At 45.6% G+C, this 26,048-nt stretch overlaps 1 protein-coding gene across 2 annotated transcripts in view; it reads left to right on the forward strand.

The window, feature by feature from the left end:
• Window positions 1-26,048, forward strand: part of STIM1 (stromal interaction molecule 1) — a 109,254-nt gene that overhangs the window by 24,411 nt on the left and 58,795 nt on the right. For both annotated transcript variants that reach the window (XM_010576702.1, XM_010576703.1), the window contains exons 2-3: window positions 13,449-13,582; window positions 24,747-24,861. In XM_010576702.1, coding sequence (XP_010575004.1) covers window positions 13,535-13,582; window positions 24,747-24,861 — 163 coding nt within the window. In that variant the 5' untranslated portion in view covers window positions 13,449-13,534. The remainder of the gene's footprint in view (window positions 1-13,448; window positions 13,583-24,746; window positions 24,862-26,048) is intronic.

Below are 26,048 nucleotides of genomic sequence, written 5' to 3' on the forward strand. Positions count from 1 at the left end.
GGCTGTGGCTGACTGGAGTGGCTGACTCATGTCTGTTGCAGGTTTTCAGATTGACGTTGATTTCTTCCCACCCCTCACTGAGTTTCTGTCTTCCAGAATATCTGTAAGGCTGGTTTTGGCCATGTAATGATCCTCCTGTCTCTTTCCAGAGCAGGAGTGTTGGTCCTGGGTCCTGGAGAACAGGAGCAGGTGCTGCAGGGTTAGCCAGCCCCCTCGATTCCCTCTGGTGCAGGGACTGCGGTCCTCCTGCACAGCCCTCCAGCTGCACCCCACTGCGCCTAGGCACTGCATTTTAATGGTAGGCACAGTAGGTTTCTGCATATTGTTCCCCAAAACATCACCTTACATGAATGGAAGGTGCTACAAAATGAGGTGCATGTCAAGGGTTAACCCCTGGATTCTGCTGCAGCTGGTGATGGTTTTCCAGCTTGCAGAACCCAGCTCCAATTCCTGGCTTTGCTCATGAAGGTGTGGAATGTCCTGCAGCTGCCTCTGACCCCACCGGGCACTGATGCCTCCTGGCATTGCAAAGCAAGTTTCCTTAACCTCTGAAAGCACTGTTGTTCACGGCATACGATAAGGCATTTGAGAGATATGTATCTTAGAAGGAATATTTACCACTAAAATATTTCATGTACTTTAAACAGTACTGGGCACAGCAAGGTTGTGTGCGGGTGTGGAGTGCTGCCTGGCTCAGCGATGTGCTTCTGTGAGCCGCAGGGAAGCTGGTGACCTCCCACTCAATGCCAGCACAGGACTGCTCCTCTGGAGGCTTTTCAGCTGGGAGTAAAAAAAGGTTTCTAGACTTTCAGGCTGTATTTCTGAAATAATTCCTGGTTGTGATAGAGTGCTTGGGATCTGTGCAACTCAAGGGTGCCACGGGTCCCAGTGGGTGCTGAGGGTGGGTTCCAGAGGAGGGGTGGTGGTTCAGTGGTGCGCAGCCGCTCCCCTGCCCAGCCTGGGGTGCGAGTGCTGGTCCAGCACCCTGTCAACCCAGCACCTCCACAGTCAGTGGGATGTCAGCATCCTTCCTGCTGCTCCCCACTGGGCTTGTGTTCCAGCGCAGTGCAGTCACGGGCCAGTTCCAAGGAAGCCAGGGACAAGTGTCACTTGTCAAGCTCGGGATGCATCAGTAGATGGCCATGGGCTTTTTCCCCCATTGTTCCTTTCCCACTGTGATTTCGGAGAGGAGAGCTGTTGTTCTGGCAGCGCCTGGTGCTCAGCAGCTGAGAGCATCCAGCGTGGTGGGTTGCAGTCCCAGGTCCTGGTGTGGCTTCATCTGTGCTGCCGGAGATGGGGAGGTGGTTGGATCTGGCATGGAAAAGGGCTGGAGCTCCCTGGTCTGGGGAAGGGGCTGGGGGCACGATGGGCAAGGGAAAAGCTCAGTTTGGTCTCTGGGTGTGTGGCCGACACTGCGGTCTGGAGAATGACTTGAGAAAAGTGGCCATTTCAGAGCACTGGTGGAGAACTGCTCTTGAGAAATCCAAGGAAATTGCTCCTGCCTTCATGTGCCCTATACAGCTCTGTAGTAGGGAAATGGAGAAATACTGCAGTGCAAAAAAAGTAAAGGAGCGATAAATCTCTTACACGTTCTATGAATTACGTTTACAAATATACCTATAATTCTAAAAATATTTTAGGAATTATTTTTTTGTGTGTGTATACTGGAATGCATATCTTGAGCTGGATCTGTAAAAGACAAATCTGTGCAGTGATGTCTTGGGTTTTGTTCTTGCATTGGCTTTGGAGACGTGGAAGTTACCAAGCACTGTAAATCAGAAATTGTGTTCAAAGACATGGGGAGAATGTAACCAATAGTCAGAAAAATGCTTGCAAGTCTGAAAAACCATCATATATTCATGCCATAAAGCAGAAGCTAGACAAAACCCACAAACTGTGTCTGGTAATATTTTTTTCTTTCATAATTTGCAATTCTTGGAGAAAACATCTGATCAGTTCCTCGATTAAATCCGCCTTCTGTGCAGCAGTTGGGAAGCCCTGCTCTCTGCATGGGTGCTGACCCCAGAAGCTGTTTCTGCAAGGCTAGAGGGTGAAGCATGTGGAGCAGGACTGCAGGAGCTGGGAGCAAGCTTGTCTGACCGAGGTGATGAACGGGATGGAAAGTTAAGAGCTGGCTCGTCCATGTGCAAGCATTTGAGATCCTTCCCAGTGAGAGTTTTATTACTCACTTGGCAGGGGGCTCGGCTGAGAGAGTTCGGGTTGCGCAAGGGGTGCAAATGGGGGAGAGCTTTCAGAGATGGACAGTCCCAGTGAATACATGGGAAGTGATGCTTCCCAGTGAGGGCTTGTGCCTGAGATTCTCAGGCAGTGCCTGTCCATGAGCATCGCCCTGCAGCACAGACCTCTCGCGCAGCCGCTGCCCTTTGCTGGCATGGCCCCTTGCTCTCGTCTCGGTGAAGCGCCCACAGCGAGTCTGGGGAGCCAGGCAAGCTTTCCTTCCTCGGAGGATTCATTCTTAGGCAAATAATTGTTTGCGCTTTGTATCTCTTCAGGAGTATGGGTAGAGGTTGCTTGCAGAAACTGTCACATCATTGGAGCATAAGAAAAATTGCTGCTGTTCTTACTTTGATGAACTGCAGATGCATATAGCCAAGGGTGGAGGAAGGAGAGGTTTTTATTTAGCCAGTGACTGGTGTTTTCTGGTGTTGGTATTTGCAATGCCAGTAGGTATCAGATCTGTCAATAGTTAGCTGAATTGTTGCAATTTTGAAATTACCCACATTATTAACAGTTTTAAATTAATTAGTGAAACTTTACCTGTCTTCAGTGAAGTTGCTTCTGAAGAACATCAGCTGTGAAGGGACAGTCCTATTGAGTGAAGGACATCCTTAAAGTTAAATCTGGGTGGTCTTCACTGTTTGGTACAGTTTTAGTTATTCAATTTTGTTCAGCACAAAAGAGAAGGAATGTGTAAACAGTTTGATTACTTAGTTTATTATTATGAAGTAACCCAATCACTAGTTATTTAAGCTCATTAGAACTTTTTCCTGCCTGTGGGATATTTTGGCTTTTGCTGCTCATCTTGCAGAAGGACTTGACATGGTATTTCTAGTTGACTCTAGGCAAAACTGCTTTGCCTTACAGGGTGGTACTAAAACAACTTTTGCTATCTTATTTAGACAGTCCAACAGAAATATTACGCAGTCCTTGGGCCTGAAAAAAGCAAACAAAAATATCTCAGGAAGGAAATACATGAAATTGGCACTTTGAGGCCAGAGTACCCAAGCAAGGATGCTGAGATCTGGCCTGGAGAGGTTTGAGAGTAATGGGGAGGGCAGAATCATACCCAAATACTCTGTTGGTGGTGAGGGCAGGAGATGGGATGATTTCTCATAAATAGAGTAGGCTGTGTGTTGAGGCAGCACAGGCAGAAAGAGGTGTGGGCACTGTTAGGACAGGCAGATACAGGCCCAGGGTGTGGGATGGGGTTGGTGGTGGGTGCTCCCCACCCCAACAGCAGGAAATAAATTTGTTTTGTTGGGGGTGTGGGGGCGTTTTTTAATGGGCTGGAAAGAGCAAAGCATTTGAAGAGGAAGAGTGGGACAACAAAGGTTTGTGGTGGAGGGGATTGGGTGGAAGCGAGGGTTAAAAAGGGCTTTGCTGCTGGTTGCAGGGAAGAGTGAGGATGTTTGAAAGAAATAGGATGAAGCTTTGCTGGTACTAAATCAAGTAAATTGTTGCATGGAGAAGGCTAATTGCAATCAGTGATGAGGGAATTAATTTTAGTAAATAAATGCTGAGCTTCTGCCAAGGAGGCAAACCCATTTGTGGAAGAATTTTTGATTTTTTTAATTGAATAAGAGCTAGCAGCTGTACAACAGTGTCATTTTGCTGCTTAATTCCTTCCTGTACCTGTCTTAAGTTGATGGTGGTGACCTGAAAAAGAGAGTCTGTAGTGCCAGGAGTCTTGATGGATCACTGAGGGCTTTCTCCAGCATCTGTTTCACCTTGCACAGCTTTGTCATGTTAATCCTGGGAGATCAGGGGATTTTCCAGGAATGGATAGCTGCCATCAGAATAAGGGAGATGGATTTGGCCCCATGAATTCTGCATGGCCTTTTTCTCTGGATGCTGTTATTAGATGGTTTGTGAACATCTTTAGTTGGACCTTCCAGCAGAGGCACCCAAAGGCATTGTTACTTTTCTTTAAAAGTCCATCAGAGATCAAATGGTCTAATCGCTGGTTGTATTTACATTTTTTTATAGACTGTTTAATGTGGATTAGATACAGGGGCTTTTTTGCATCATGCAAGCTGTTTCATTAGAGGAAAAAAACTATCTTTGAACTCCTGCTAATACGTACTTAATAGTTGAAGGTTTTCAGGTAAGACTCGCGGGTTGGGTTACTTGTGCTCAGGTGAGGAACCAGGGGTCTGTGCTGCAGTAGCTGTTTGCAGCGCTGCTTTTAAAGTGAAGTGGAAAACGAGATGACTTCAGTGAATTTCCATTTAACTGTCTGCTACAGCCCCCACTGTTTCAGAGGTGATGATAGTTTAACACAGCAGCAAGAGGATGTGAATAATTTAGTGTGTTGAGCAAGACGCTTACTTGAATTCTCTCCTTTGTCTGCTCCTGATGAAAATCCTTTCAGCTGGAATCTTCTACCTACAAAAACCTCTATGAAAATAATCAGTTGGAGTTCCTAGGCTCTAAGGGGGGAAGATGGATGAGGTCCGTGTTGGCAATGCCAGTGAGTTGTGTGTGACTCCTTGATGTGACAAGAGTTGCACGTTGCTGCCTTCCGGAGCAAGACTGTGTGCCCTGCCTCTGCACCTCCCAGGGAAGGAATTTTACTTTTACTACTGAAGGAACTAGTTCAAATGGAATAGGGAAACGGGCATGTGTTAAAATCCCAATTCTGTTTGACAAATTCACCTAAAAAAAAAAAAAGTTTTATGGATTTATGTGTGAATTTTCACATGCATTTGTGGATGAATATTACATGTTAAACATGGAGTAGTGGCTGACAGTTCTCTGTATAGTAAATAATATCCAGCTGTGCAATGTAAACCTCACGTATAAAAATACTTCGAGTACTTTTATGACAGTGGAAGAGGTTGTATACTCTCATAACTTTGTCAGGCTCTACTGTTTGGTAATTAGAGCTGGAAACCTATGATTGCCCTTTTCCGTCTTGCTCACTGTGCTGCTGCTCTGTAGCCTTGCAAGATATTTAGGTTCCCTTTCATTTTCCTTACCCCTCCAGGGGGAATGGTAATTTCTGTGTACATTCCTTACAAAACCGTTTCATGCCTTTGTTAAGATTTATGAAGTTATCCTTGGCATTTTTTTTTTTAATTGAAAACCAGAGTTTTAGGCGAGGAACCCTGAGCAAGGAAGTTAAACTGAGTCCTTGCTTACATTAGTAAAATATGTAAACAATTCTTTTACCCCAAATATAAAACTTTTTTTTTTTTGGCTGCTACTCCAATGTTTATAAAAGCAAGTTATGTAAATGACAATTCTTACAATTAAACTGCTATCTAATCCTATCCCGATGGCTGTCCTTGCTATAAAGCTCAGTGCTACTGGGGGCAATCGGCTGCGATGGCATTAACACAGCGTTTCAGCATTATTAAAGATAATGGGACCTTGTAGAAGAAAATTGAGAGAACCTGAAATTAAACAAACAGAATTCTCATTAGAGAGAATCTCCCGGGAGAAAGGAGAGATCTGGAATAAAATACTTTGGTGTTAGAGTCACTGGGGCTGGCAGGGACCTCTGGAGATTGTCCTCTCCAGCCCTGCTCAAGCAGAGTCTCCCAGAGCTGGTTGTCCAGGGCTGTGTCTCCGTGGATGGAGACTCCACAACCTCTCTGGGCAACCTGTGCAGTCTTGACCACCCTTAGAGTGAAAATGTCTCTTCTGATGTTTAAGCCAGATTTCCTGTATTCCGGTTTGTGAGGCAATTGCAGCAGAAGGGGTAGGATTGGAAAGCATCATTTCTCGTAAGACGTGTCTTTCTAATCTGTTCATAAACCCAACCCAAAGTGCTTTGCATGGTAGATGTCACTCCAGCTCTGCCTAGTCTACTCCAGCACTTAGGCCTAAGTGTCTGTTGATGCTCAGGGCCCCTGCAGTCTGCTTGTATGAGATTGCAAAATACCTTTAGTGGGGGAGAGCCAGGCCCTAGGGGTGACATGGGTGGGTGGGAGCGCAGAACAATGGCAGGAGAAGGGATGTGAAGATGGTATGTGTTGATAGTGCCCACGTTAGCAGGACATCATCGCAGTCTATCAGGACACCCCATGGGAGGGGAAAGGGGCTTTTTTTTCTGAAAGGAAGGACAGATGGTAGCTGTTAAAAGATGATAGTGGGGAGATAAAGAACAGGACTGGAGGCACAAAACAGCAGGATGGAGAGACAAAAGACTCCTGATGACTCAGAGAGCTGGGGTGGGAAGGTCGAGTAAAGATGATGATGTCAGCTCCTAAGGGGTCCAGGAGTCACACCCCTAAATCCTGGTGTGGTCTGCCACTTCTCCCAAGTGATGAGGACCAGATAGCAAATGTCAATTTGTAGAAACTGCTGTAGCAAAAATCAGTGCTAGGCCTTCTGGAAGAGGGAGATGTTACTTAAACAAAACCAATTTCACACTCATTTCAAGGCTTTCAGTCACTCAAGGTGCCACGCGTTGTGTTGGAGTGGCCTGACATGGAGTGTCATTGTGTGTGACATGGAGAGCAAGGCATGTTGGCTATTAAAGCCTCATTGCATTATCAATCTGTCAGGAGGAACCCAAGAGATGACCTGGCTTTTGGATAGGTCTTTTTTGTCTCCCTTTAGGAGACAAGGGTTATTATGGTATGATCTTTTTGCTTAATCTTCCATAAATCTTAGGCAAGGTCGCTAGCCCTGGTCTTTGTTTCTTCATTTGGGCTATTTTTACAGCTGCAGCCTGTCTTCCCGTTGAGGTAACAGGGAGGGGAATGGCCCATGCCCTCTGGTGAAACCTCATGACCATTCTCTTATCAGTGCAGGGTCTTCTGCTGATTAAATCACTTGTTCCCTTATTCAGGCTTTTTCTGGCCTTCATGGAAACAACAAATTCCTCTCTGTTTACTATCTTGATTGCCGGTGACTGTGTTATCAACACATGCCAAATTCTTGCAACCATGCTTTATTGTTCTTTCTGCTACTTTCACAGTGGTGCTTCATTCTTAGCATTTGTGTTACAAATACCCATGGGTCCTTGTGGTTGCAAGAAATCTGGGCAAGATCAGTTCAATACACCTGTCTCGTTGCCTGAATGCTGGCTGGACCACTTGGATAGACAAGCTTTGGGGCTCAAGAGTCATGTGGTTATGAGAGTTAAGATGAATAAAACCACTCTTGTTTTATAATAACATGACCTTTCCTTCCTATAATTTGAACTTTACCAGTGTTGCTACATTCATTGCTATAATAATAAGCACAGACTCAGAACAAGATGATCACGTAATATTTTGGGAGGTATCTTTTAGCCTGATTTAATTTTTCCTTCTGAAGTCAAGTCCAAAGGCGTTACAAATACAATGACCATCCTGTGTTCTTGCTCTCTGTCATTGAGATCAACATGACAAATCATTGCAGAAAAGGCCCAGCCCAAAGTTCTGAGCTAATTTTTGCAATAACTATGAAGAAAACTCTTGCAGGGTAGGAGAGGAAAACTAAATCTGGGCAAATCAATGTTAGGGCATCCAGTAATATTTAAAATAATCCTGCCACGTTCCTCTCCCTTGCCAATTAAATTCAACAAAAATTACACAGACAAAAATCTGCTTCACCTTGGTTGCTATGAAGTACTTGGGCAGTGCCGTTAGTCACTCTTCCACCTCCTGCTGCCCCCAAAGGTGTAATGGAAGAATGGAGGCTTCCTGGTACACCCGAGCAGGGAAACACTGACTTCGCCTCCTGAACTGCCACCGTTTCTCATGCCCTGCCTGCCACGGTGTTGTCCCTGGCTCCTGCTTTGGTTGCTGTGTGTGGCTGTATCAGACATTTTCACAGGTCCAACCCAGACTCTGTGAACCCGGGTGTCCCTTATCTCCACCAGCTTCCTATGGCAGCTGGCCATGAACAGCGCGGGGTGAGAGGACAGCCCTGCCGTGCCAGAGAAGGGAGAGCGTTCATGGCTTGTCTAAAACTAGTGAGTGAACACCAGTTTATAGGGCTGCTGGACTCTTCTGGCCACATGGAGATCCAAGAGTTAGCGCAGAGTAAACTTCCCGAGGTTTGTGAAGCAGCAGGACACCAGCCCTGCCTCTTCAGGAGCACACAAGTAGTCTCTGTCATTGTTCAAGTCATCTTGCCATATCTATTAGGAGGAGCAGCATGTTCCAGTGCTTATTTTCTCTTCTTCAGCTAGTGAGTGCAGAAAACCAAAACTTTAGACACAGCCTACTGAGTAGTGCCCCAAGCACAGTATTTGCAATGCTGGACCTAAAGGGAAAGGTCTTGTTTAGACTCTGGTTCAGTCATAGGAGCTGGTTTGGGGACACAGCTCTGTGTCCAACAACTGGGGCACAGCGATGTGCCAGTGGAGGGAGGAATCGCTCCTTTTATGACATTTTTTGAATTTTCTGTTTCTGACTAACATTTTATGTGTAGTGCTCTCATAGGCAAACTTGAGAGAATCTGATTTACTCAATTCTGGATAATTTTTTATTTTTTTAAACTGAAGTCAGCAAAGGTTGAATGGACAGCAATAGGCATGTGAGGTAATTTGGACTGGAGAGAGAGAAAATGGCTGTTAATTTAAAGTAATTTGGTAGAGATGGTTGAATCTTTGCATTTGGAAATAAAGCAACATGTAGCATTTTAGAGTACCCTGCTGCAGGGAGGCCTGGTGGGTCTGGTTTTTCCAAAGCTAAACTGTTTTGCATTTTCTCCTGTTTTTTTTGTTTGGTTTTTTTTTTCCCACAACCAAACAAGGAGGAGATTGTGCCTAGTAGTAGTAGTAATAATAATAATAATGATCTTTCTAGATAATGCAACTAAGCCTATAAATTCAGCCCAAATTATGCCAGTTCCAGGCCTGGCAATACTTGTAACTCGCAGAAGAGCTTGGATACGAAATACGTTGTCGTTGATCACAATGTCCCAAAAAGAAGTCACCAAAGAAAACCCAACCCCAAGCACTGCATGGCTGGATACAGGGGTGGGTGGAAGAGCAGGGTGCTGGGGGGGCTGGTTTATAACCCAAGGGTGTGGAGCACGGCTTGGGGCTTTATTCTGGCTGTGGCAGGTACGCCTTGTGTCAACCCGGTGGGTGAAGCATGGGCGAGTCTTGTTTGTTACTGCGGACTTCTGCTCAGCCAGGTTTACACAACGGGGAGTTTCTTCTGGTGAGATCTACATTAAGGCATCGACAGCCATTGTTAATGTTGGGACGAAGCCAGCCAAGAGCTGCTGTGGTGGTGTTACTTACGTGATCCATGTTCCCTGATGCGCATGTGTGTATACCTATAGCCTGATTTCTTGTTGGTGCTATTTTGCAGCAGCAGATTGTACAGCATGACTTCTCCCCACATTAAATCATGCAATCAATCCGTTTGCCTCTGCGTGTCCCTAAAGGATGATCGGGTTTTCATGTCAGAGTGCCCATTTTTAAAAACCTACTTTTGTAACAAAAACGGGTGCCTCCCCTTGATACATACGGTTTGTCTATGGGTTACCAAAGGCCACCTTAGAGAAGTGGTGTGTCTGAGGGGCCTTGGTGTCTGACGCTCTGCGTGTATTAGTGGCAGGGCTTGCTGTGCCGCTCTAGAGCAGGGCTGAGGCTATATGTACTGGGGACGTGCACTGGTGTCGGTGCGGGCTGCCGCAGCTCTGCCTGCAGCGGTACTGAGTCATGGGGCCGGAGCTGAAGAACCCATTGGGGCAGTTTGCTCACCAGGTTTGAAAAAGAGAGACTTTTAGGTATGAACAAAACCTGCTGTGATCTGCTCTGTGCATGACCAGAGCGCATGTTCTGAAGCCATACCAGAAACTCGGAGGGTTGCAGCAGTATAGTTGCCTGCTGTGCCTCTGTCAGAAGATTTAAGGGCTTATCTACCAATTTTTACCCCAGTGTTGGAGATTAGAAGTATGTTCTTAAAAAGCTCTAAAGGGTAGACCAGACATGGAGTTTTAGGGCAATTCTAGTTTTTAAGGTTTTTTGGTTTGCAGTTTCGAGGGCTTTTGCTCTTCCCTGGAGCGGTGATGAGGGCTCTAGACTCCCAGCCTTGAGGGGTGGTGGAGCACAGGTTGGGGGCTGTGTGACGATGATAGTTATCCATACTTAATCATCGTTATTAGCAAAGTGTAAATGGATTTGGATATTTAGTCATGGCAAATTTTAGCATGCATGCATAGGGTGCAGTTGTTTACCTAAGGTACAGATACATTTTCTTGAGATCATTCATCAAGCACCTCGAGGATATCACTTTTCTGTGGAGCACTGAAGGGTGATCGGCTGTTAGGATCTCCTGGAGCCTGGTAATCTGAGCAGGGTGCCTTACGTAAAAAACAAGCAAACAACCCCACACAAACCCCTTTCAATTCACAGTGTATGATATTATGCGTTGGCATATGAAATTAGGTCAGTATTTGAAACATGCTAGTGCAAAATCTATAGCTAAGATCTTGAATATATTTGTCTATATGTGTATTTATAAAGACACCAGAAATAATGGTTACAAGCATAATATAAGAGCTTGGACTGATTTGAATAATGGTCTGACATCCGTCGAAGTGGGTTTTTTGAGTGACTTTGTTTCAAGCAGAATATGACTTTGAAGAACATAATTTATTCTGCTGCAGATAAGTAAAGTTAAAATTAAATTCCTGATTATTGGCTTATGTTCCTCAAAATTAAACCCACAGCATTTTATCCAGTCTCCTGGTTAGGGATACATAATGAGGCTGGTTGCGAGCCATGTATTTAGGGTGGGAACATAAGATGAGGAAAATCAACAGTTAAAGGTAGGAAGACAGTGTTGCATTTACATGGCATTCTAGTTTGTTGTTTGTTTTTTGGTTTGTTTGTTGTTTGTTTGTTTGTTTTTACTGAGTTCTTACAGATATTTAAGAATAAGTAGGCTTATGGCTGAAGCTGCACTGAGTTCAGAAACTTTGGTAGCTGATATCACGTGCATTTGCACATGAGCAAAACCTGCGCCTGGAACAGCTGTATGCAGCGTGGCTGTGTGTGTGTTTGTGTAATTTGTTGAGCTGAGGTTTGTGGTGATGTTTTGGGTTTTGGGTTTTTTTACCCGTTCCAGAAGGGCTGAGGGATGATTTTCCACGGTGAAGTCTGGAAATGCACTTGACAACATCAGCCGGTGTCAGTCTGGTTTCCTGCATGTGGGAGGCTGTGTGCTTACATCTGGACATTGGTGCTGTTACAGAATCCCAGACTGGCTGAGGTGGGAAGGGACCTCTGGGGTCCATCTGGTCCAACTCCCAGCTCACCCAGAGCCACAGGACCGTGTCCAGATGGACAAGTCTCCAAGAATGGAGACTCCACCACCTCCCTGGGCAACCTCTGCCAGGGCTGGGGCATCCTCGCAGTGGAAAGTGTTTCGTGATGTTCAGAGGGACTGTCCTGCATTCCAGTGTGTGCCCGTGGCCTCTGGTCCTGGCACTGGGCAGCACTGGGAAGAGCCCAGCTCCATCATCTTGGCACCCTCCCTGCAGGTATTGATGTACATGGAGGAGATCGCCCTGTGCCGTCTCTTCTCCAGGCTGAACAGCCCCAGCTCTCGGGCTTCTCCTCATAGCAGAGACGCTCCAGCCCCTGAATCATTTCATCGGCCCTTCACTGGACTTTCTCCAGTACGTCTATTGGACCCAGCAGTCCAGGTGTGGCCTCCCCAGTGCTGAGCAGAGGGGAAGGATCTCCTCCTGATGCAGCCCAGGACACCCTTGGCCACTTCTGCTTGTGGTCAGCTTGGTGCCCACCAGGACCTTCTCTGCCAAGCTGCTTCCCAGCCAGCTGGCCCCAGCCTGTGCTGTTGCCTGGGCTTGTTCCTCCCCAGGGGCAGGACCAAAGCAGGGCTATTGGCAGGCAGGTCTGGTAGTGGGAGCTCTCAATTTCACAAGCAAATTAACTGAGTGGATTTTTAAATGTGGTAGGTAACATATATTTTGTCAGAACCTCTGTTTAAGAGGCTTTTGGACTTTCCCTAGGATTTTTTTTTTTCCATCGGGATCATGTAGTATGTGCTAAAATAATGAAAATAATTTTTCAAACTTGTGTGGATGTAATGTTCAAAGGTCTTTTGTGTTGATAGTGAATCCAAGTACTTGCTAGTTGTGTGGAGATGTGACAGAGAGGTGGATAGTCCCAGTGATCATCTTTGGATAGCAAGGTGAGCGCATGCCCAGTTACTCGCAGCAGATACAGTGTGTGTAGCAGCAGCAGGAGAGAATCCATCTAATTTTCCTATAAATAAGCTTGTCTTGTCTTGAGAGGATCATCTTAGAGTTTGGTTTGAGCTCATATGTAATTTAGACTTTCCTTTTTAAATTCACAGGATTTCAGTCTGAACTCTCTTTGATTTTTCGAACATGAAACATTTCTAATGGGAACTGGGCCAGGAGCTATTAAACTGGTTTCACAGCGATCTCAGAGCAGTCAGCCCTGGATAATTCTTAATCATTATCTGCTTACAGTGAATCTGATATAGGCTCTGCGAAACAAAAGCGTTTTTCTTAATGCACGTCATACAAAGAGCTCACCTTTGGGGGATGTTTTCAGTGCCTGGCATCTACACTTTTGTCTCGGTGCTGCAGCGTTGGTCTGCGGCTGTCGCGGTGAGTCACGCATTGCCACGCAGCAGTGCCATAGAAGGGATGGATCAGCCACAGTTGGTGCTTACATGGACTCAGGCATGCAGCAAAATTTAGAGTGTTAGTCTTGAAATGTAGAAAAAGATGTGAAAGCAAGCCAGAAAAGTCCACTTCATAATCAGGAAGAAGGCTAACTTTTTTTAATTGATATGTTATATAAACATACAACTCTTACTCTCAAAATGTCCTACTAGACGCTGTGCCAACACTAACAATCTCCAAGTGAGAAATGAAGCTCATGAAATAGGAGGTAAAATATAGCTGCAGTCCTCCCTTTCCTCTGCCAGCGGGGCATCGGTGGACGCCGTGCATGCAGCAGAAAGCCCCAGCTGTGAGACCTGCCCTTGGAGCACGGGGAGGCCTGGGGTGGTGGAAAGGCTGAAGAAGCTGACCTGGAGAAGAGCAGCCTCGCTGAGGCTATGACCTGCCCTTTGCTGTTAGGGATTTCGTAGGACTCTGGCTGTCGCAAATACCCCCCGCTGTGAATGACAGCACCGGGATGCTTTCTCAAGTGCTCAGCAAGTGCTTTTCAAACACAAGAAGCTTAGTGAGAAAACACGATGGTGGTATTTTTGGTACAGGCTGCCTAACGTTGGTGTTTTCTTCTTCCTCAGCAGAATTCTGCCGCATTGACAAGCCCTTGTGCCATGATGAAGATGAGCAGCTCAGCTTTGAAGCTGTCCGCAACATCCACAAGCAGATGGATGATGATGCCAATGGCAACGTGGACGTAGAGGAGAGCGATGAGGTTAGTGCTCGGCTGCTTTGCTGTCCTTCTGCCACGCAGTGCTCTGCTCTCATAGAGGGCTGTTCTGTTTGGGTAATGCTAATGTGGCGGTGTGCCTGAAATTGAGGTGTGCAAGCTCTTAGGCTGTTGGCTGCCTATCTCTTCATCCGGCAGAGGAAGCAATGTGCCATCTCGAGCCAAATTTCTGATCCAAACAGTCCACTTCAATCTTAAGTGTCTATGGCTTTTCCTCTGTTCTGGGAGTTTCTACCCACTTAACCTTTTTCTACGCACAAAGTATTATCAATTTATTCCAACACTGAAAGACAACAAGATTGATTTACATGATTGTTGTTATTATTTCATTCCTTTTTTAATTGCGGGGTGGGGAAACACCTCTGAATTCTCATCGAGCCTCTCTGTCACTGTTGAGCAGATACACTGGGCTGCTGTCTCTTTCACTTTACAGTGTTTACTGCGTTCTTCCACCAACCCAGCTGAAAGTGTTACAGTACATGTGTGCATAGTGCTGAAAAAACAAACAATATTTTTGTTGTCTTGGCCTTGGAGATTATAGCTGATAACTTTATTGCAGAGAAATAAAATTGTTGTTGTTTTCTTACATAAGCACCAGCAGAAATAAGTGACTACTAGAAAAGGGAAAGCTGTTTGTTTATAATGTTGCCTCAGTTGCAGTGCAGGCTCATTTACAAGGCTCTGTTCAAGGTGAGGAATTCTGTCGTATAAGGAGACTGGGATCTAAATAAGAAAGTTAAAGTGTTGGAAACTAAAAGAAAGGAGACTCCTGAAGGGATCTGCTGCCAGTCACAGGATCCCAGTTCTCCCGATCCCTTGATCCACAGCAGAACTGCTGCCTGGATAGGGATGCGCTGCCTGTCCTGTCTTGCTGCTGGGCTCAGGGGGACGATGCGTGGCTCTAAAGCTACAGGAGTGAAGGGTGGAGGCGTAGGTCTCATGCCAAGTCCACGTCCTGGGACTGAGGCTGGGCTGTGCTGGGAGCAAGGGCTCTTGAATGGTCTGAATTCTTGGCCCTGGAAGGAGGCGAGCCAGGAGCTGCCAAGACCGCTGCTGTTGGTGAGCCGGTACCCCGCGTGCACCTGGCCGGGAGGTGGATGGCGGGGCTGGAAGCCGCCTGTGCTGTGCTGCAGGGCTCCACTGAATGCGCCCTCCGCACCTCCGGCCTTTGCCCAATGAAGATGTCAGTATGTGTTTTGTACGGCCTGTGGGAGAACCTGATGTAATCTCTGTGGGTTTGGGAATTGACAAAATTGTGACCTGCTGCTTCTGTACTAAAAGGCATCTCTTCTCCCCCCCGCCGCTGATGCAGATGGCAAACTGAAGGCATACGACAGCCCGCACAACAACCAGTCCTTCACGAGCCCTTCTCCCAGGTGCTTTATTCCCACTTCTCGGATAAAGAAACCGCAGTCTAGGGAGATTAAATCTCCCACCCAAACTAACGCAGCAGTTCAGTTTACTGGGCAAATTCAGCCATCACAAGGGCTCTTCAGTCTCCTGGGAGGTGACGTGGCAGAGCAGCCTGGAGCTGAACACCCTGTTTATGAGGAGCTAGTGGTGTTGGCTGGCTGTTCCCAGGTTGCAGTGCTGTTCCCTCTGCCTAAATCCCACTTCACAGAGCAATTAAAACAAATTAAAAGCATTCAATTGCATTTCCTAAAATTTGGTGTTTTCCCTGGAGGCAGTTCTCTGTTCAGCATTGCTTTGGAGCAATGATTTACCTCTCCCACTGACTCCTGGGATAGCCTCAGGCAAATCAATTCACTCGGTGCATCCTACTCGCCTGTTATTAAATTGAGAATAAGCCTCATGTTGTTAGGGTTGGGCATTAACTAGCAATTTTTATGTCTCTCTGAGCAAATCTTGCCCTCTGTCTCGGTGGACTAGTTGAGAGCTTATTGTACAAGCACTAACAGTATTATCTGTTCAAAGCCTTTGTACCATCAGTTCATTTTACAGTATAGATGTTGCCACTGTATGAGTAATAAAATTTATTTTTCTAAAAGGCTTCAGAATCACTGCCTTGCTGCAATTACTAGTCTGTATTCAAACCCATTGTCGCTGGATCAGACTGATGCCTGAGCCCCTTGCATCGCTTCTCTTGGTCGCAGCAGCTCTCCTCCAGTTTCTGGTGTGTGCATTATCCCTTCCTGCTCATTAGAAGCAGAGCTGCCAGGATGGCAGTGCTGAACTTGGGGATCAGACCGTTGCATGTCCCTGCTGGGAGTTTTTGCAGTGTTCCCCCTCTCCCAGGTGCTCCCAGCAGAGTCTGCCATTAGTTTCCCCTCTGCCTGTACCTGTTGCTACCTGCAATTGCTCTTTATCATCTGCTTCCAGGGGACACCAATTCTTGCGTTGCTCTTGCCTGCGCATGTTATCTCTCCTGCTCATCCAAATGGGATTTGTCGTAGTGTCGGTCCCCAGATCCCTTCCTGACATCCACTTCATTTGCTGCCCATGGGGAAGTGAAGTGCAGCGCTGTGCTGTTCTGTTATGGGTTAGTCCTCGCCGGTGCCTGAGCACTGCCCTGGGGTTCCCGCAGTCACCCCTGAACCCTTCACCACTTCTGTCACCTTTGGTGTTATCTTCCAAGCTCTTTGGGACAGGAATTGTGTCTGAATAGTATTTTGGGGAAGTTGCAGTTGTCGCAAGCTTCCCAGCAAAAGGTGGTGGTCCTCCTTAGGAAGGAAGGTGATGATGGTATTTCTGTTGTTTAATGGAAAAAGCTTTTTTCTGTTACTTCTGCTGTTAATGGGTGGATAGGGGCAGTTTAAAGAAGTAGATAAATGTGGAATTTTTCATATAAGAAAGTCTGTTTTTTTGTAAAAGTTTGTTTTGGCTAATTGAGACAGCCTGTATTAATTGGCTTCCTTCCTATAATTTACCTGTGCATGAAAATGCTGCTGTAAGGGTATGACAAACCCATCCTTCTCCCTCCAACCCCAAGTGCAGCCCAGCGCCGGGCTCTGCCATGAGAAATGCATTCCGGCTGTCGGTGTGTGCCGCAGTGTGGCATTTTGCTGGCAGGAGGAAGAAACCTGGAGGCTGGCAAAGGCAGCTGGCCATTAAACCGAGCATGGCAGATGCCGAAACCCCAAGGAGCGGTGACCCTGGTGAGTGACAGCCGGGGTGGCCCAACAGCACACGGGCACCCCGCGGCTGCTGCCAGCCCGGAGCAGGAGCTTGGCTCTGCCTCCCGTGGGAGCGGAGCTGCTGCCGCTTGTGGGGCCTTGCCGGGAAGTGCTCATCGCAGCGAGGTGGTGCATGCGTGATGTGTAAATGAAAACAAGAACATCCCCATGGTTGTTGTGATGGCTCTTTTCGTCCTACTAGCCTGCTGCTTTTCACAAGTGACCTGTGACAACTGTCTTTGAGTTCAAGAGGGAAGAAAATAATCAAAATAAAGTATAAGCCACAGTTTGCAGTGTAACCTAGTCAGTATTTTAAATATGCATGTTTTCTGAGAATTGAAGATGATTTTTCCTTGGTTTTCCCTTTATACTCAGCGAGCATGCTGTGCATTTTATGGGCAAATATTGCTCTCCATGGAAAATATTTGTGTGCACATGTAGGTCTCGGCAGCTGGCAGTGAATTAGTGTTTATATCTGTTTACCTATTGACAAAATGAAGTATTGTAGTGACCCCAAGTTATATCTGGTGGACTTGGCAGTGTTAGGTTTATGGTTGGACTCGATGATCTTAAAAGGTCTTTTTCAATCTAAATGATTCTATGATTCTATAAATAACAGTTGCAAGCTTTACCTCTGTTAAGCTTGAAACTTTTATTAAAGTTACATTAAATTAAACTTTCAATAAAGGCTTTGAAGCCACTGAAAAAGTTATTTCAAGAATTTTCCTTGGTGAGCCAGCTATTTACTGCTCGAGCGCTCAGTTTCTCTGCTTTCAAGGTTATCAGCTCTAACCCCCCATGCGTACCCTGTAATTGTGTTTTAACTCCCTGTCTTTGGTGGTGGGACAGCTGCCGGAGACATTATATGAAAGAATGCAGGAGGCTCAAATTTAAACCTTTTACGGCTTTTACGTTTAATCTTCGTACAACCTTCTTCTTTCAGTGTGCAAAGCTCCCACCTCGGGAGGGGATATAGAGGATGGCGTGGCATGCTCTATTTCCATAAACTTTTTAGAAAACGAAGCAGACAATGACCCAGGAAGGAGTGTGTTGCAGCAAGGTGCTTGTGCCTTCCTGGGCACGGCCGGAGAGGCTGCGAGCACCTCCCTGCCTGGGGACCCAATGGGACCCCCCGGCAGCCCTGCAGTGGGGCAAGGGTGGGCTCTGGGGGAGGCTGGGGAGCCTCTTTGGGGTCACAGGGTAGTTCGGGTGGGACAGGACCTCTGGAGGCTTCTTCCATTTGGAGGGTACTGATGTAGGGGGGGAAGCTCTTGCAATGCCATGCCGCAAACAGTTGCTCTGAATAGTCTCCCTTTAGCATAGGTTTATATACTTGGGATTGATTTTATTTTTTTAAGTGGTTTGTGACAGAGCAAAGTGAGCTAACTAACATCTTAACATAGTTTCAGAACAGAACGTGTTGATGACTGATCAGCCTTGCACAAAGATTGAGCTGTGTCGGACGAGTTACCTGGAAAACCACAGTTCTCTGCTGTTTGCCTTTCTGTTTCATCTTATATTAATTCCTTTAATTAAAAAAAAAAACCACCCCAAACCTTCCTCTGTTGAGGATAAGGCTGAGGTAATTTTGAAGCTTGGGTTTAATCACCTGTTCTCCAGAAGCATTTGCAAGCTTCAGCAGCGACTGCAGGTCCCACAGACATCGGTCTTGGAGGCGTGTGGTCTCTGTGCCTGGACCAAGCTTTTCCCTCCCATAGCAGTATTTCCTTTGTTGGTTGGGAACTTTGGATTTGCATTTACTACTTTGGCTTTATCTCTTTGGGGGTAAGTTATGGGTAAATTTTGTTTGGGTTAACAGATCTGACTGGGCAGAAAGGGAGAGACAGACAGATAATGGTATTTGTCGAATATTCTAATTAAGGTGAAATTTTGGCCAGCAACTTTATGCTGTCCTTAAATCATCATTGCATTTTTCCTTTCTGGAACTGAATTTTCAATGAAGTTTAAGATGACATCAGTGACCTCGATTAAAATGAAAGAACTGCCTCTCATGGGGAAATCTTCTAATTAGCAATCTATTTCTGCTCTTTGCACTCACTCCAAAGGCAGCTCCAGCTGTTTAGGGGCAACTCTGATGTAGGTTCACACTGACGAGTCTCTCAGATGCTGTTAGCCTGGTTTCCTAAGGAAACAAGTTTTATGGTATTGCTCGATCAGTCCCTGGCTCCTCTCAACCTCTGATCCCACTGCCTGGCATCAGGCATGTTAGGAGGAAAGAGGGCTCAGAGACAAAAGTTTTCTGCAACTTTAATGAAAATCGGTAGCTCAGAAGAGGTGTTAAAATTGGTGAGCTCACTGAGGGAAGCAATGCACGGTGAGCTCTGCAGTCACTTGGTCGGTTCTGGCCCCGTAGCACCTGCACAACAGTGAGTCGGCGCATGCATGCATCTCTTGCCCAGGTGGTAGTTGGTGCTCAGGAGGGGTGATGAGCTGAGATCCAGGGATGTGGGAGCGATGTAAAGGTTCAGGGCAGGGAATGCAAAAATTGTGTCAGTAGTTGGAGTTTCTGCAGGTTACAAAACATGAGAAAAAAACCTCTGGAAAATCACACTTCATGGAACTGTTCATTTTTGAGCATGCTTTCAGCAACTGAGACAAGAAGTTTGTCTTAACCAAGAAACCCATGCAACTCAAACTGCTCACCCCTTTTAGAGTGGAGAAAAGCGTACTGGTCACAGGGTTTGCAGGTGGAAAATTAAAATGTAGGTCCCTGTGTTCAACAAGGTTATATAATCCCAAAATGGTTTTGTAATTTTTTTTTCTGGAGGGGGTGCATACCTCTGCTTCAGAGCATGCATGTCTCTGCCAGTGCCTCCAGCACTTGCCGGAAACCTGGGGCCAGAGCAGCCGTGAGCAGAGGGCACCAAGAAAAAGTATTTTCATCCTAAAACAAAGGTAATTTTCTGCTACAGGCTGTTGTGCAGGTCAGAACTGTGGTTGGCTTCAGCAGGGATTGGATGTATTCCCTCCCCAAATACATTACAACTGTATTGCAGTTCCCCTGCATGTCTGTGTAGGGACCCATTCATTCCTCACCGCCCTGCTGCCCTTGCAGAGGTGCTCCCCCACAGGTGGGCATTTCAGAAGGCTGTGCAGTGCCTGGTGTTTACGTGCCTCAGATTCTGCTACTTCTCATTATATACAGAAACCTGTTAAATTATAAAAGAAATCTTGACATCAAGCAGCGTTCATAGGCTGAGTCTTCCTGCAGCGATCTCAGCTCATGTTGGTTGTTGCTTGTAGCGGTAGTCGTGTTCCTGCTTCTTTTGGATGGTGTGATCATGGTTGGTCTTTCTCTGAACTTCTTGGTTGACCACATTTCCTTCTGTTCTTGTGGCGGATTCGCAGACTGGCTGAGGCTGGAGCTGGTCCGGGTGGGACTTCTGGAGATGATCTGGTCCAAGCCCTGTCCACGCAGGGTCACCCAGAGCCGGCTGCCCAGGACTCATGAGTTTTGGGTATCTCCAGGGATGGGATCAGCAGGGTCTTCAACACTTCGAAGTGCTGCTTTTTAATGGTTTGCAAGCGGGTCAATATTATTGTGCAGTGATTCTTGTGCCTGGTGTTTTTTGAACATTTGGGAGTCCTGTGGCTGCTTTATATATATGCATATTAGCATACACATAGTGTGCATGCTCAGTATAGTTACCTGTGTATATGAAATCTATGGGGAGCCCCTCCAATGGGGAAAGACTGAGAGCTATGCACCTTGAAAATTGTGTGTGTGCAGTAGATGGGCAAATGCAGGCTCTCAAAAGTGCCCTGAGTGCTGCTGGCGTTGGGGATGCGGGCGTGTTAACAGTCTGTGCAACAGGAATTCCCATCCATTTGTGCTGGTTGGCAGCACACAGAGATTGGAGAAAGTGTGTTTAGCAGTAGTATGTGTCTGACGGTAGCAGATATGGAGCTAGCAGGTCAGCAGTCAGCTGAAAACATCTCTATTTTCTAGCTTGAGTCAGAGGAGCAGCGCTGAGACACCTGCATGGCACCAGCAGCCCAGCAGTAGCCTTCACCTCTGAAGGCTGTGCTAAGCAGAGTTTGGCTTACTTGCTGTATTTGCACTATTCTTCTTTTTTGTCTTCCCCAGACGATACTAAGGGAAAATCTGCTTTTAAGGTTACCCTGGGCTTTGGGGCATGCATCCCAGCTCCTCCAGCCTCTCAGGCTGTACCGTGCATGAACAGCTCGTCAGAGGAGGTGACAGCCCCATCCCACATCCTCCTCCCCGCTTGTTTTAGAGATGTTCTCACCGCAGCCAGCACCGTCCCCTCCGGAGAGTCCTTGAGGGTTTGTTCTGGTGATCGTGTGCCGAAGGAAAGCTGCAAGAGATCACTTTTCCTTTCTGTGCTCCCTGAGCTAAATATACAGAGCAGCAGCTGATCCCTCCGGTCCCGGTGGGAGTTGGCAGCCGCGCGGTGCACAGCACCGGGTGACATTGCCGCGTTCCCTCTCGGTCACGAGTTAACGAGGTGGGAGGCCAATGACTTCGCCTCTTGCTGCTGCCTTCGGCAGGACGCAGCAGGCAGGAGACCCAAACGGCAGCGGGCTGCCCTGCTGAAACTGCCCGAATTTTCCCATTTTCCATGTTTGTCTGTAAGGCGGGAAGAGCAGCCGAAGCCTTCGTGGTCTAGAAAGCAGGAGAGCAGACAGACACCAGGCTCAAGCTGCGGGTACCTGTCGGTGGCCTCGGTAGCATCCACAATGGATTTGTAAAGAGCCTAGGAAGTTAAAACTTTCACAGATATTTTTCATGCCCTGTCTGATGTCTCCTTATCTAGAGATTACTTTTTGTGTTGTTGTTCTGTTACCCACTTAAAAGAGCTGTAATAAAGAAGGCTGCATGGTAGTCATGCACTGGATGATGCATGCAGGGATGTAAATGTGAAATTATCTTTTACTTTTGTTACATATGTTAGGTACTGGAACATGAGTGATCCTCTTTCTTCTGTTTGATTTCCACTTACTTTGCTTACCTCACATCTCATGAATCCCTCCTGCATACAGGGTAGTCTCAAATCTTGTTAGTCTTTCTTGCACTCTCCCTTAATTTTTTTTTTTTTTTTAATACAGTTTTCTTCACTTTGGTGTTTTCTGTTTCTGCCCTGTCTTCTCCTGAGATGGGAGGGAGGTGGGAACACACCAGAGCACGACAGATGTGTTCCCTGAGTGAACTGTGATATATCTGCAGACCATACTGACAGTATATATATATTTTTTGTTAGTGGCTCAGCCTACAGTGAAGATGCCTCGCCTACTGTAGATGGCATTTGTTTCAGCTTTGATTTGAAGGTGCAGGTCAAATATGATAATAATTTCTTGGATTCTTACTCCATTGACATGAAGTTGGTTCCATTGTGCCACTTAGTTGAATTTTTTGGTGATACGATAATTCAAAGGAAAAGCCTGGAATCCCAAAAGCCTAGGTTATATTAATTTATTATACTCTGTCTATCTGTATTAAGATTAATTTAACATATATACTTACTGAATATTTCCTGGCTCGTCTTACCAGGAAGAGAAATCTACAGATGTACTGCAGAGAATGTCCATACTTAGTTTGATCTGTCAGTTTTGTGCAGCAACTGAAAATACTTAACTAATAATTTTATTATAGATATATTAAAAATATATGTATATTATTATAGTTACAAAAAATTTATATTACATATGCACTAATTTTATAAATATATATAAAATAAAAGCACATATTCTTTTATATATATTCTCTAATATATAATTATATGTATATAGTTATATATATTGTTATTCTCAGTCCCCTAAAGTGCATTTGCTCAGGTATCTACTGGAACGCCAGAAGAGCATAGTGTGTTGATTCTAGATGTTACAGAAGACGAACTTCCACTACTGAGCGTGGTGTGTGAATTATATAAAGTAATCCCTGATAGAATTCGCATTTACACAGAAACTCCTACAAAATAACAGAGGCTGTTATTTGGCAGTGTTGAGTGATTTTGATGACCTACATTTTGATGCAATCAAAAGGTCTTATAGAACCAAAAAAAGTGCCTTTCAGCTGGCAAGCCTCCCCTGCTTCCTGGATAGTCTGAAATTTGAGGATTTGCTGAAACCCAGAAAACCTGATTTTAAGCTTTGCCTCGTCTCTGAGCACGGAGTAGCTTGTGTTGTTTATCTGATCGTGCAGTGTCGGCTTTGTAATGAAAAATGTTAAATGATAACACCTACCTGAAAGCATATGTTTGCAATAATGGAACAAAGTTACAAAAAGCTAAAATAATAATAATAATAATGATAATGATAATAATAAAGTGTTACTGTGATTATACATAACAGTTTATATCCTCCCTTATTTTCTGAGAATCTGAAGTAGGTTTTGTATTTCGTCTTTAATTATTACTGGGTGATTCCAGGACTCCAGGTTAAGATTCCTGTGCTGAAGGCAGTTGCTGTTCTGTCTGTGCCAGCCTGGCTCTCCTCCCTCGCTGAAGACCCCTCTGTAAATACCAAGACTTTGCTGCTTTGCATCGGCTGTCTTGCTTGATTCCTCCTTAGAAAAACCTTTTTTCTGTGTTTCCTGTGGCTGCTCGCTTGTGCCCCATCTCGACTCAGAGCACTGGAATAGCAAGGACCCTGTCATTTGGCTTTTCTTCTCTGTCTTTCCAGCATTATTGGGTTAATGCTTCTGTGACACATCTTATTTACCCTACCTTGCCTGCAGGCATCATCTGTCACAGTCTTGTGGTAAACTTTTGAGCATTTACTGTTTCCCGTAAGAGGAGCTATATCCTCTTATTTTGAGGTTTACAGCCTGTGTTATTCCACAACTATCAGATGATATCCGAGATGGGGAGATTCCTAATGGAGTGCTCAATTTCAGAAATACTGCCTCGTTCCTTCAATAGATGCTCTTGGGGTTCTGGGGTCTCTCCACGGGGAGGGCACAGGTGCCGTAAGAAGATTTTGATTTCTGTGCCAAGAGAGGGAGTAGCAGGAGAGAAGGATTATTGCTGCCGTAGGTATGTTTGTGCCTTGTGGAAACGCTGTGACCTCTTCTTATGCTGATGTGTCAGTAAAGGACTTGGAAAGCAGTTGGTTGGAAAAGAAGAAGTAGAATGGTTTGGTGTCTGGAAAGATTCCTTTTCTTAATGATGAGAGGCTGAAGCTCCTAAGCTGACTTGCTTATTGTCAGCATAGCCCCAGGCAGAAATCTGCTGGCAGAGGGCTACTTGGCAAAAAGGCAGCAGAATAAAATCCTGAAACTGGAAGTAGAGAAAAATGCATTCAGCTAGAAGTAAAGTGCAGGTCTGTAATAGATGGTGTTACGTATTAGAGCAGCTCAACCGCTCTCCTGAGGCACCCCCCGCCACAGCACTGCATCCAACTCAGGGGTCCCCAGCACAAGACAGACATGGACCTGTTGGAGCAGATCTGGAGGAGGCCACAAAAATGATCCGAGGGACGGAATGCCTCTGCTGTGAAGACAGGCTGAGAGCGTTGGGGTTGTTCAGCCTGGAGAAGAGAAGGCTCTGGGGAAACCTTATTCAATATGTAAAGGGGGATGTATGAGAAAGCTTAAAGATTGGACATAAGGAAGGAATTTCTTTTGACAAGGGAGCTGAGGCACTCAAAATGGTTGCCCAGATAAGTTGTGGTTGCCCCATCATTGGCAGTATTCAAGGCCAGGTTGGATGGGACTTCGAGCGAACTGATCTAGTGGAAGTTGTCCCTGCCTTTGGCAGGGGGGTTGGACTAGATGATCTTTGAAGGTGCCTTCCAACCCAAACCGTTCTGTGATTCCATGAACTAGGGAGATGATGTAGTTTTGATCAGAGATGAAAAGACCAGAGGTGCTGCATCTCAGACTTACTAGGTCTTTGCCACAGAAATTATTATGTGACAACTTGTAGATGTAGTAATAAGGAAAACAGGTGAAAGTTTTTGGTTTTTTTTTTAATGCTCCTCATCTCTCTAAAAGATGAATCAAAGAATAATCCCACTGTTTATTCTTCTCCTAGTTCTTGAGGGAGGACTTGAATTATCATGACCCAACAGTCAAGCACAGCACCTTCCATGGAGAAGACAAGCTCATTAGCGTGGAAGATCTCTGGAAGGCCTGGAAGACTTCTGAAGGTAAAAAAGACAAACAAGCAAATTGAAACAGCCTGCTCCACCCCTCTTGCCATAAAGGCGATAAACACTTTGGATTTCATATAACCTTGGCAGCAGTGTGTGTACCTCCTAGGAAAAATATGCTGCTGCTTCTTTTGCTGCTTTGTACAAGTACTCTTCCAGCTTCCTTTGTTGGGGGGGTGGGGGGTGCCTTTCAGGATTTCGTTGGTCTTGGTACTTCCCAACTGTTAGTGCTGGCATCTGAGTATAGCCATAAAAGTATAAAGTGTTGTTTCGTTTCTCTGCCCCTATAAATGTGTATTAAAATAGAGCCAAATACTGTCCTATTCCAGGTTCTCCTTCGAATACCCAGTTTGAAATGGTATTTTTATGGGGTAATAGCATCCTAAATACTCAGTAGAGCTGCGTGGGAGTTTTCCTACAGGTCGTGTTTTCTTTAGAAGAATTTTGCTGAAGCTGAAAAGCTCCTTAATCTAGTGAAAAGAAGGTAGAATAAAGTCCTAAAACTGGAAGTGTACATAAATACGTTTGATGTAGAAATAAGCTGCAAGCTGTTACGAAATGGTATTACTCGTCACAGCAAGTTATCCCAGGGAGGTGGTGGAAGTTCAGTCACTGGTGGGAAACTTGCCTGAAACTTCTGAATCTTGGAAGAAACTTTAAAGTTGGCTAGTGCTTCCCTGGCTGCTGCATGCGGGCTGCCCTGTGCCCTGCACTTGTACAGCGATGGCTGTTTCCAGACATTGGGAGAGTGTCTGAAGTGGTCAGGAAAAGGCACGATTTCACTTCTACTTTTTCCCCGACCAGAATTTTGGAATTTCTTTTTTTGAGAGACCTTAAAACTGATTTTTCTTTCTTTCTAGTTAGGATAACTTTTTATTCTCAAATTTGGGGCTTCATTACAGAATGGTGTTTTATCTTAGGACCAGTAGTACTAATAAGAAAAATCTTTAGTGCCTTGAAAATGAAAATGTGAGGGATGGTATAGAATTAGGAAGACTGCACTTTCACAAAACATAGGTGTAGTGTTGACTGTACGATGCATTTTGATTTACTTATTGCATTGCGAGTGATGTGTTGATGCAGATCACATTGGTATATCGGGTCTTTTTGTGATCCGTGGCATGGACCATTTCTGCTGATGGCTGTCCTTTACTCCTCCTCTTGTGCTTTTCCTTTCCTCAGTA

This window comes from Haliaeetus leucocephalus, unplaced genomic scaffold (genome assembly GCF_000737465.1).
Source record: "Haliaeetus leucocephalus isolate CR32 unplaced genomic scaffold, Haliaeetus_leucocephalus-4.0 Scaffold536, whole genome shotgun sequence".
Lineage (NCBI taxonomy): Eukaryota > Metazoa > Chordata > Aves > Accipitriformes > Accipitridae > Haliaeetus > Haliaeetus leucocephalus.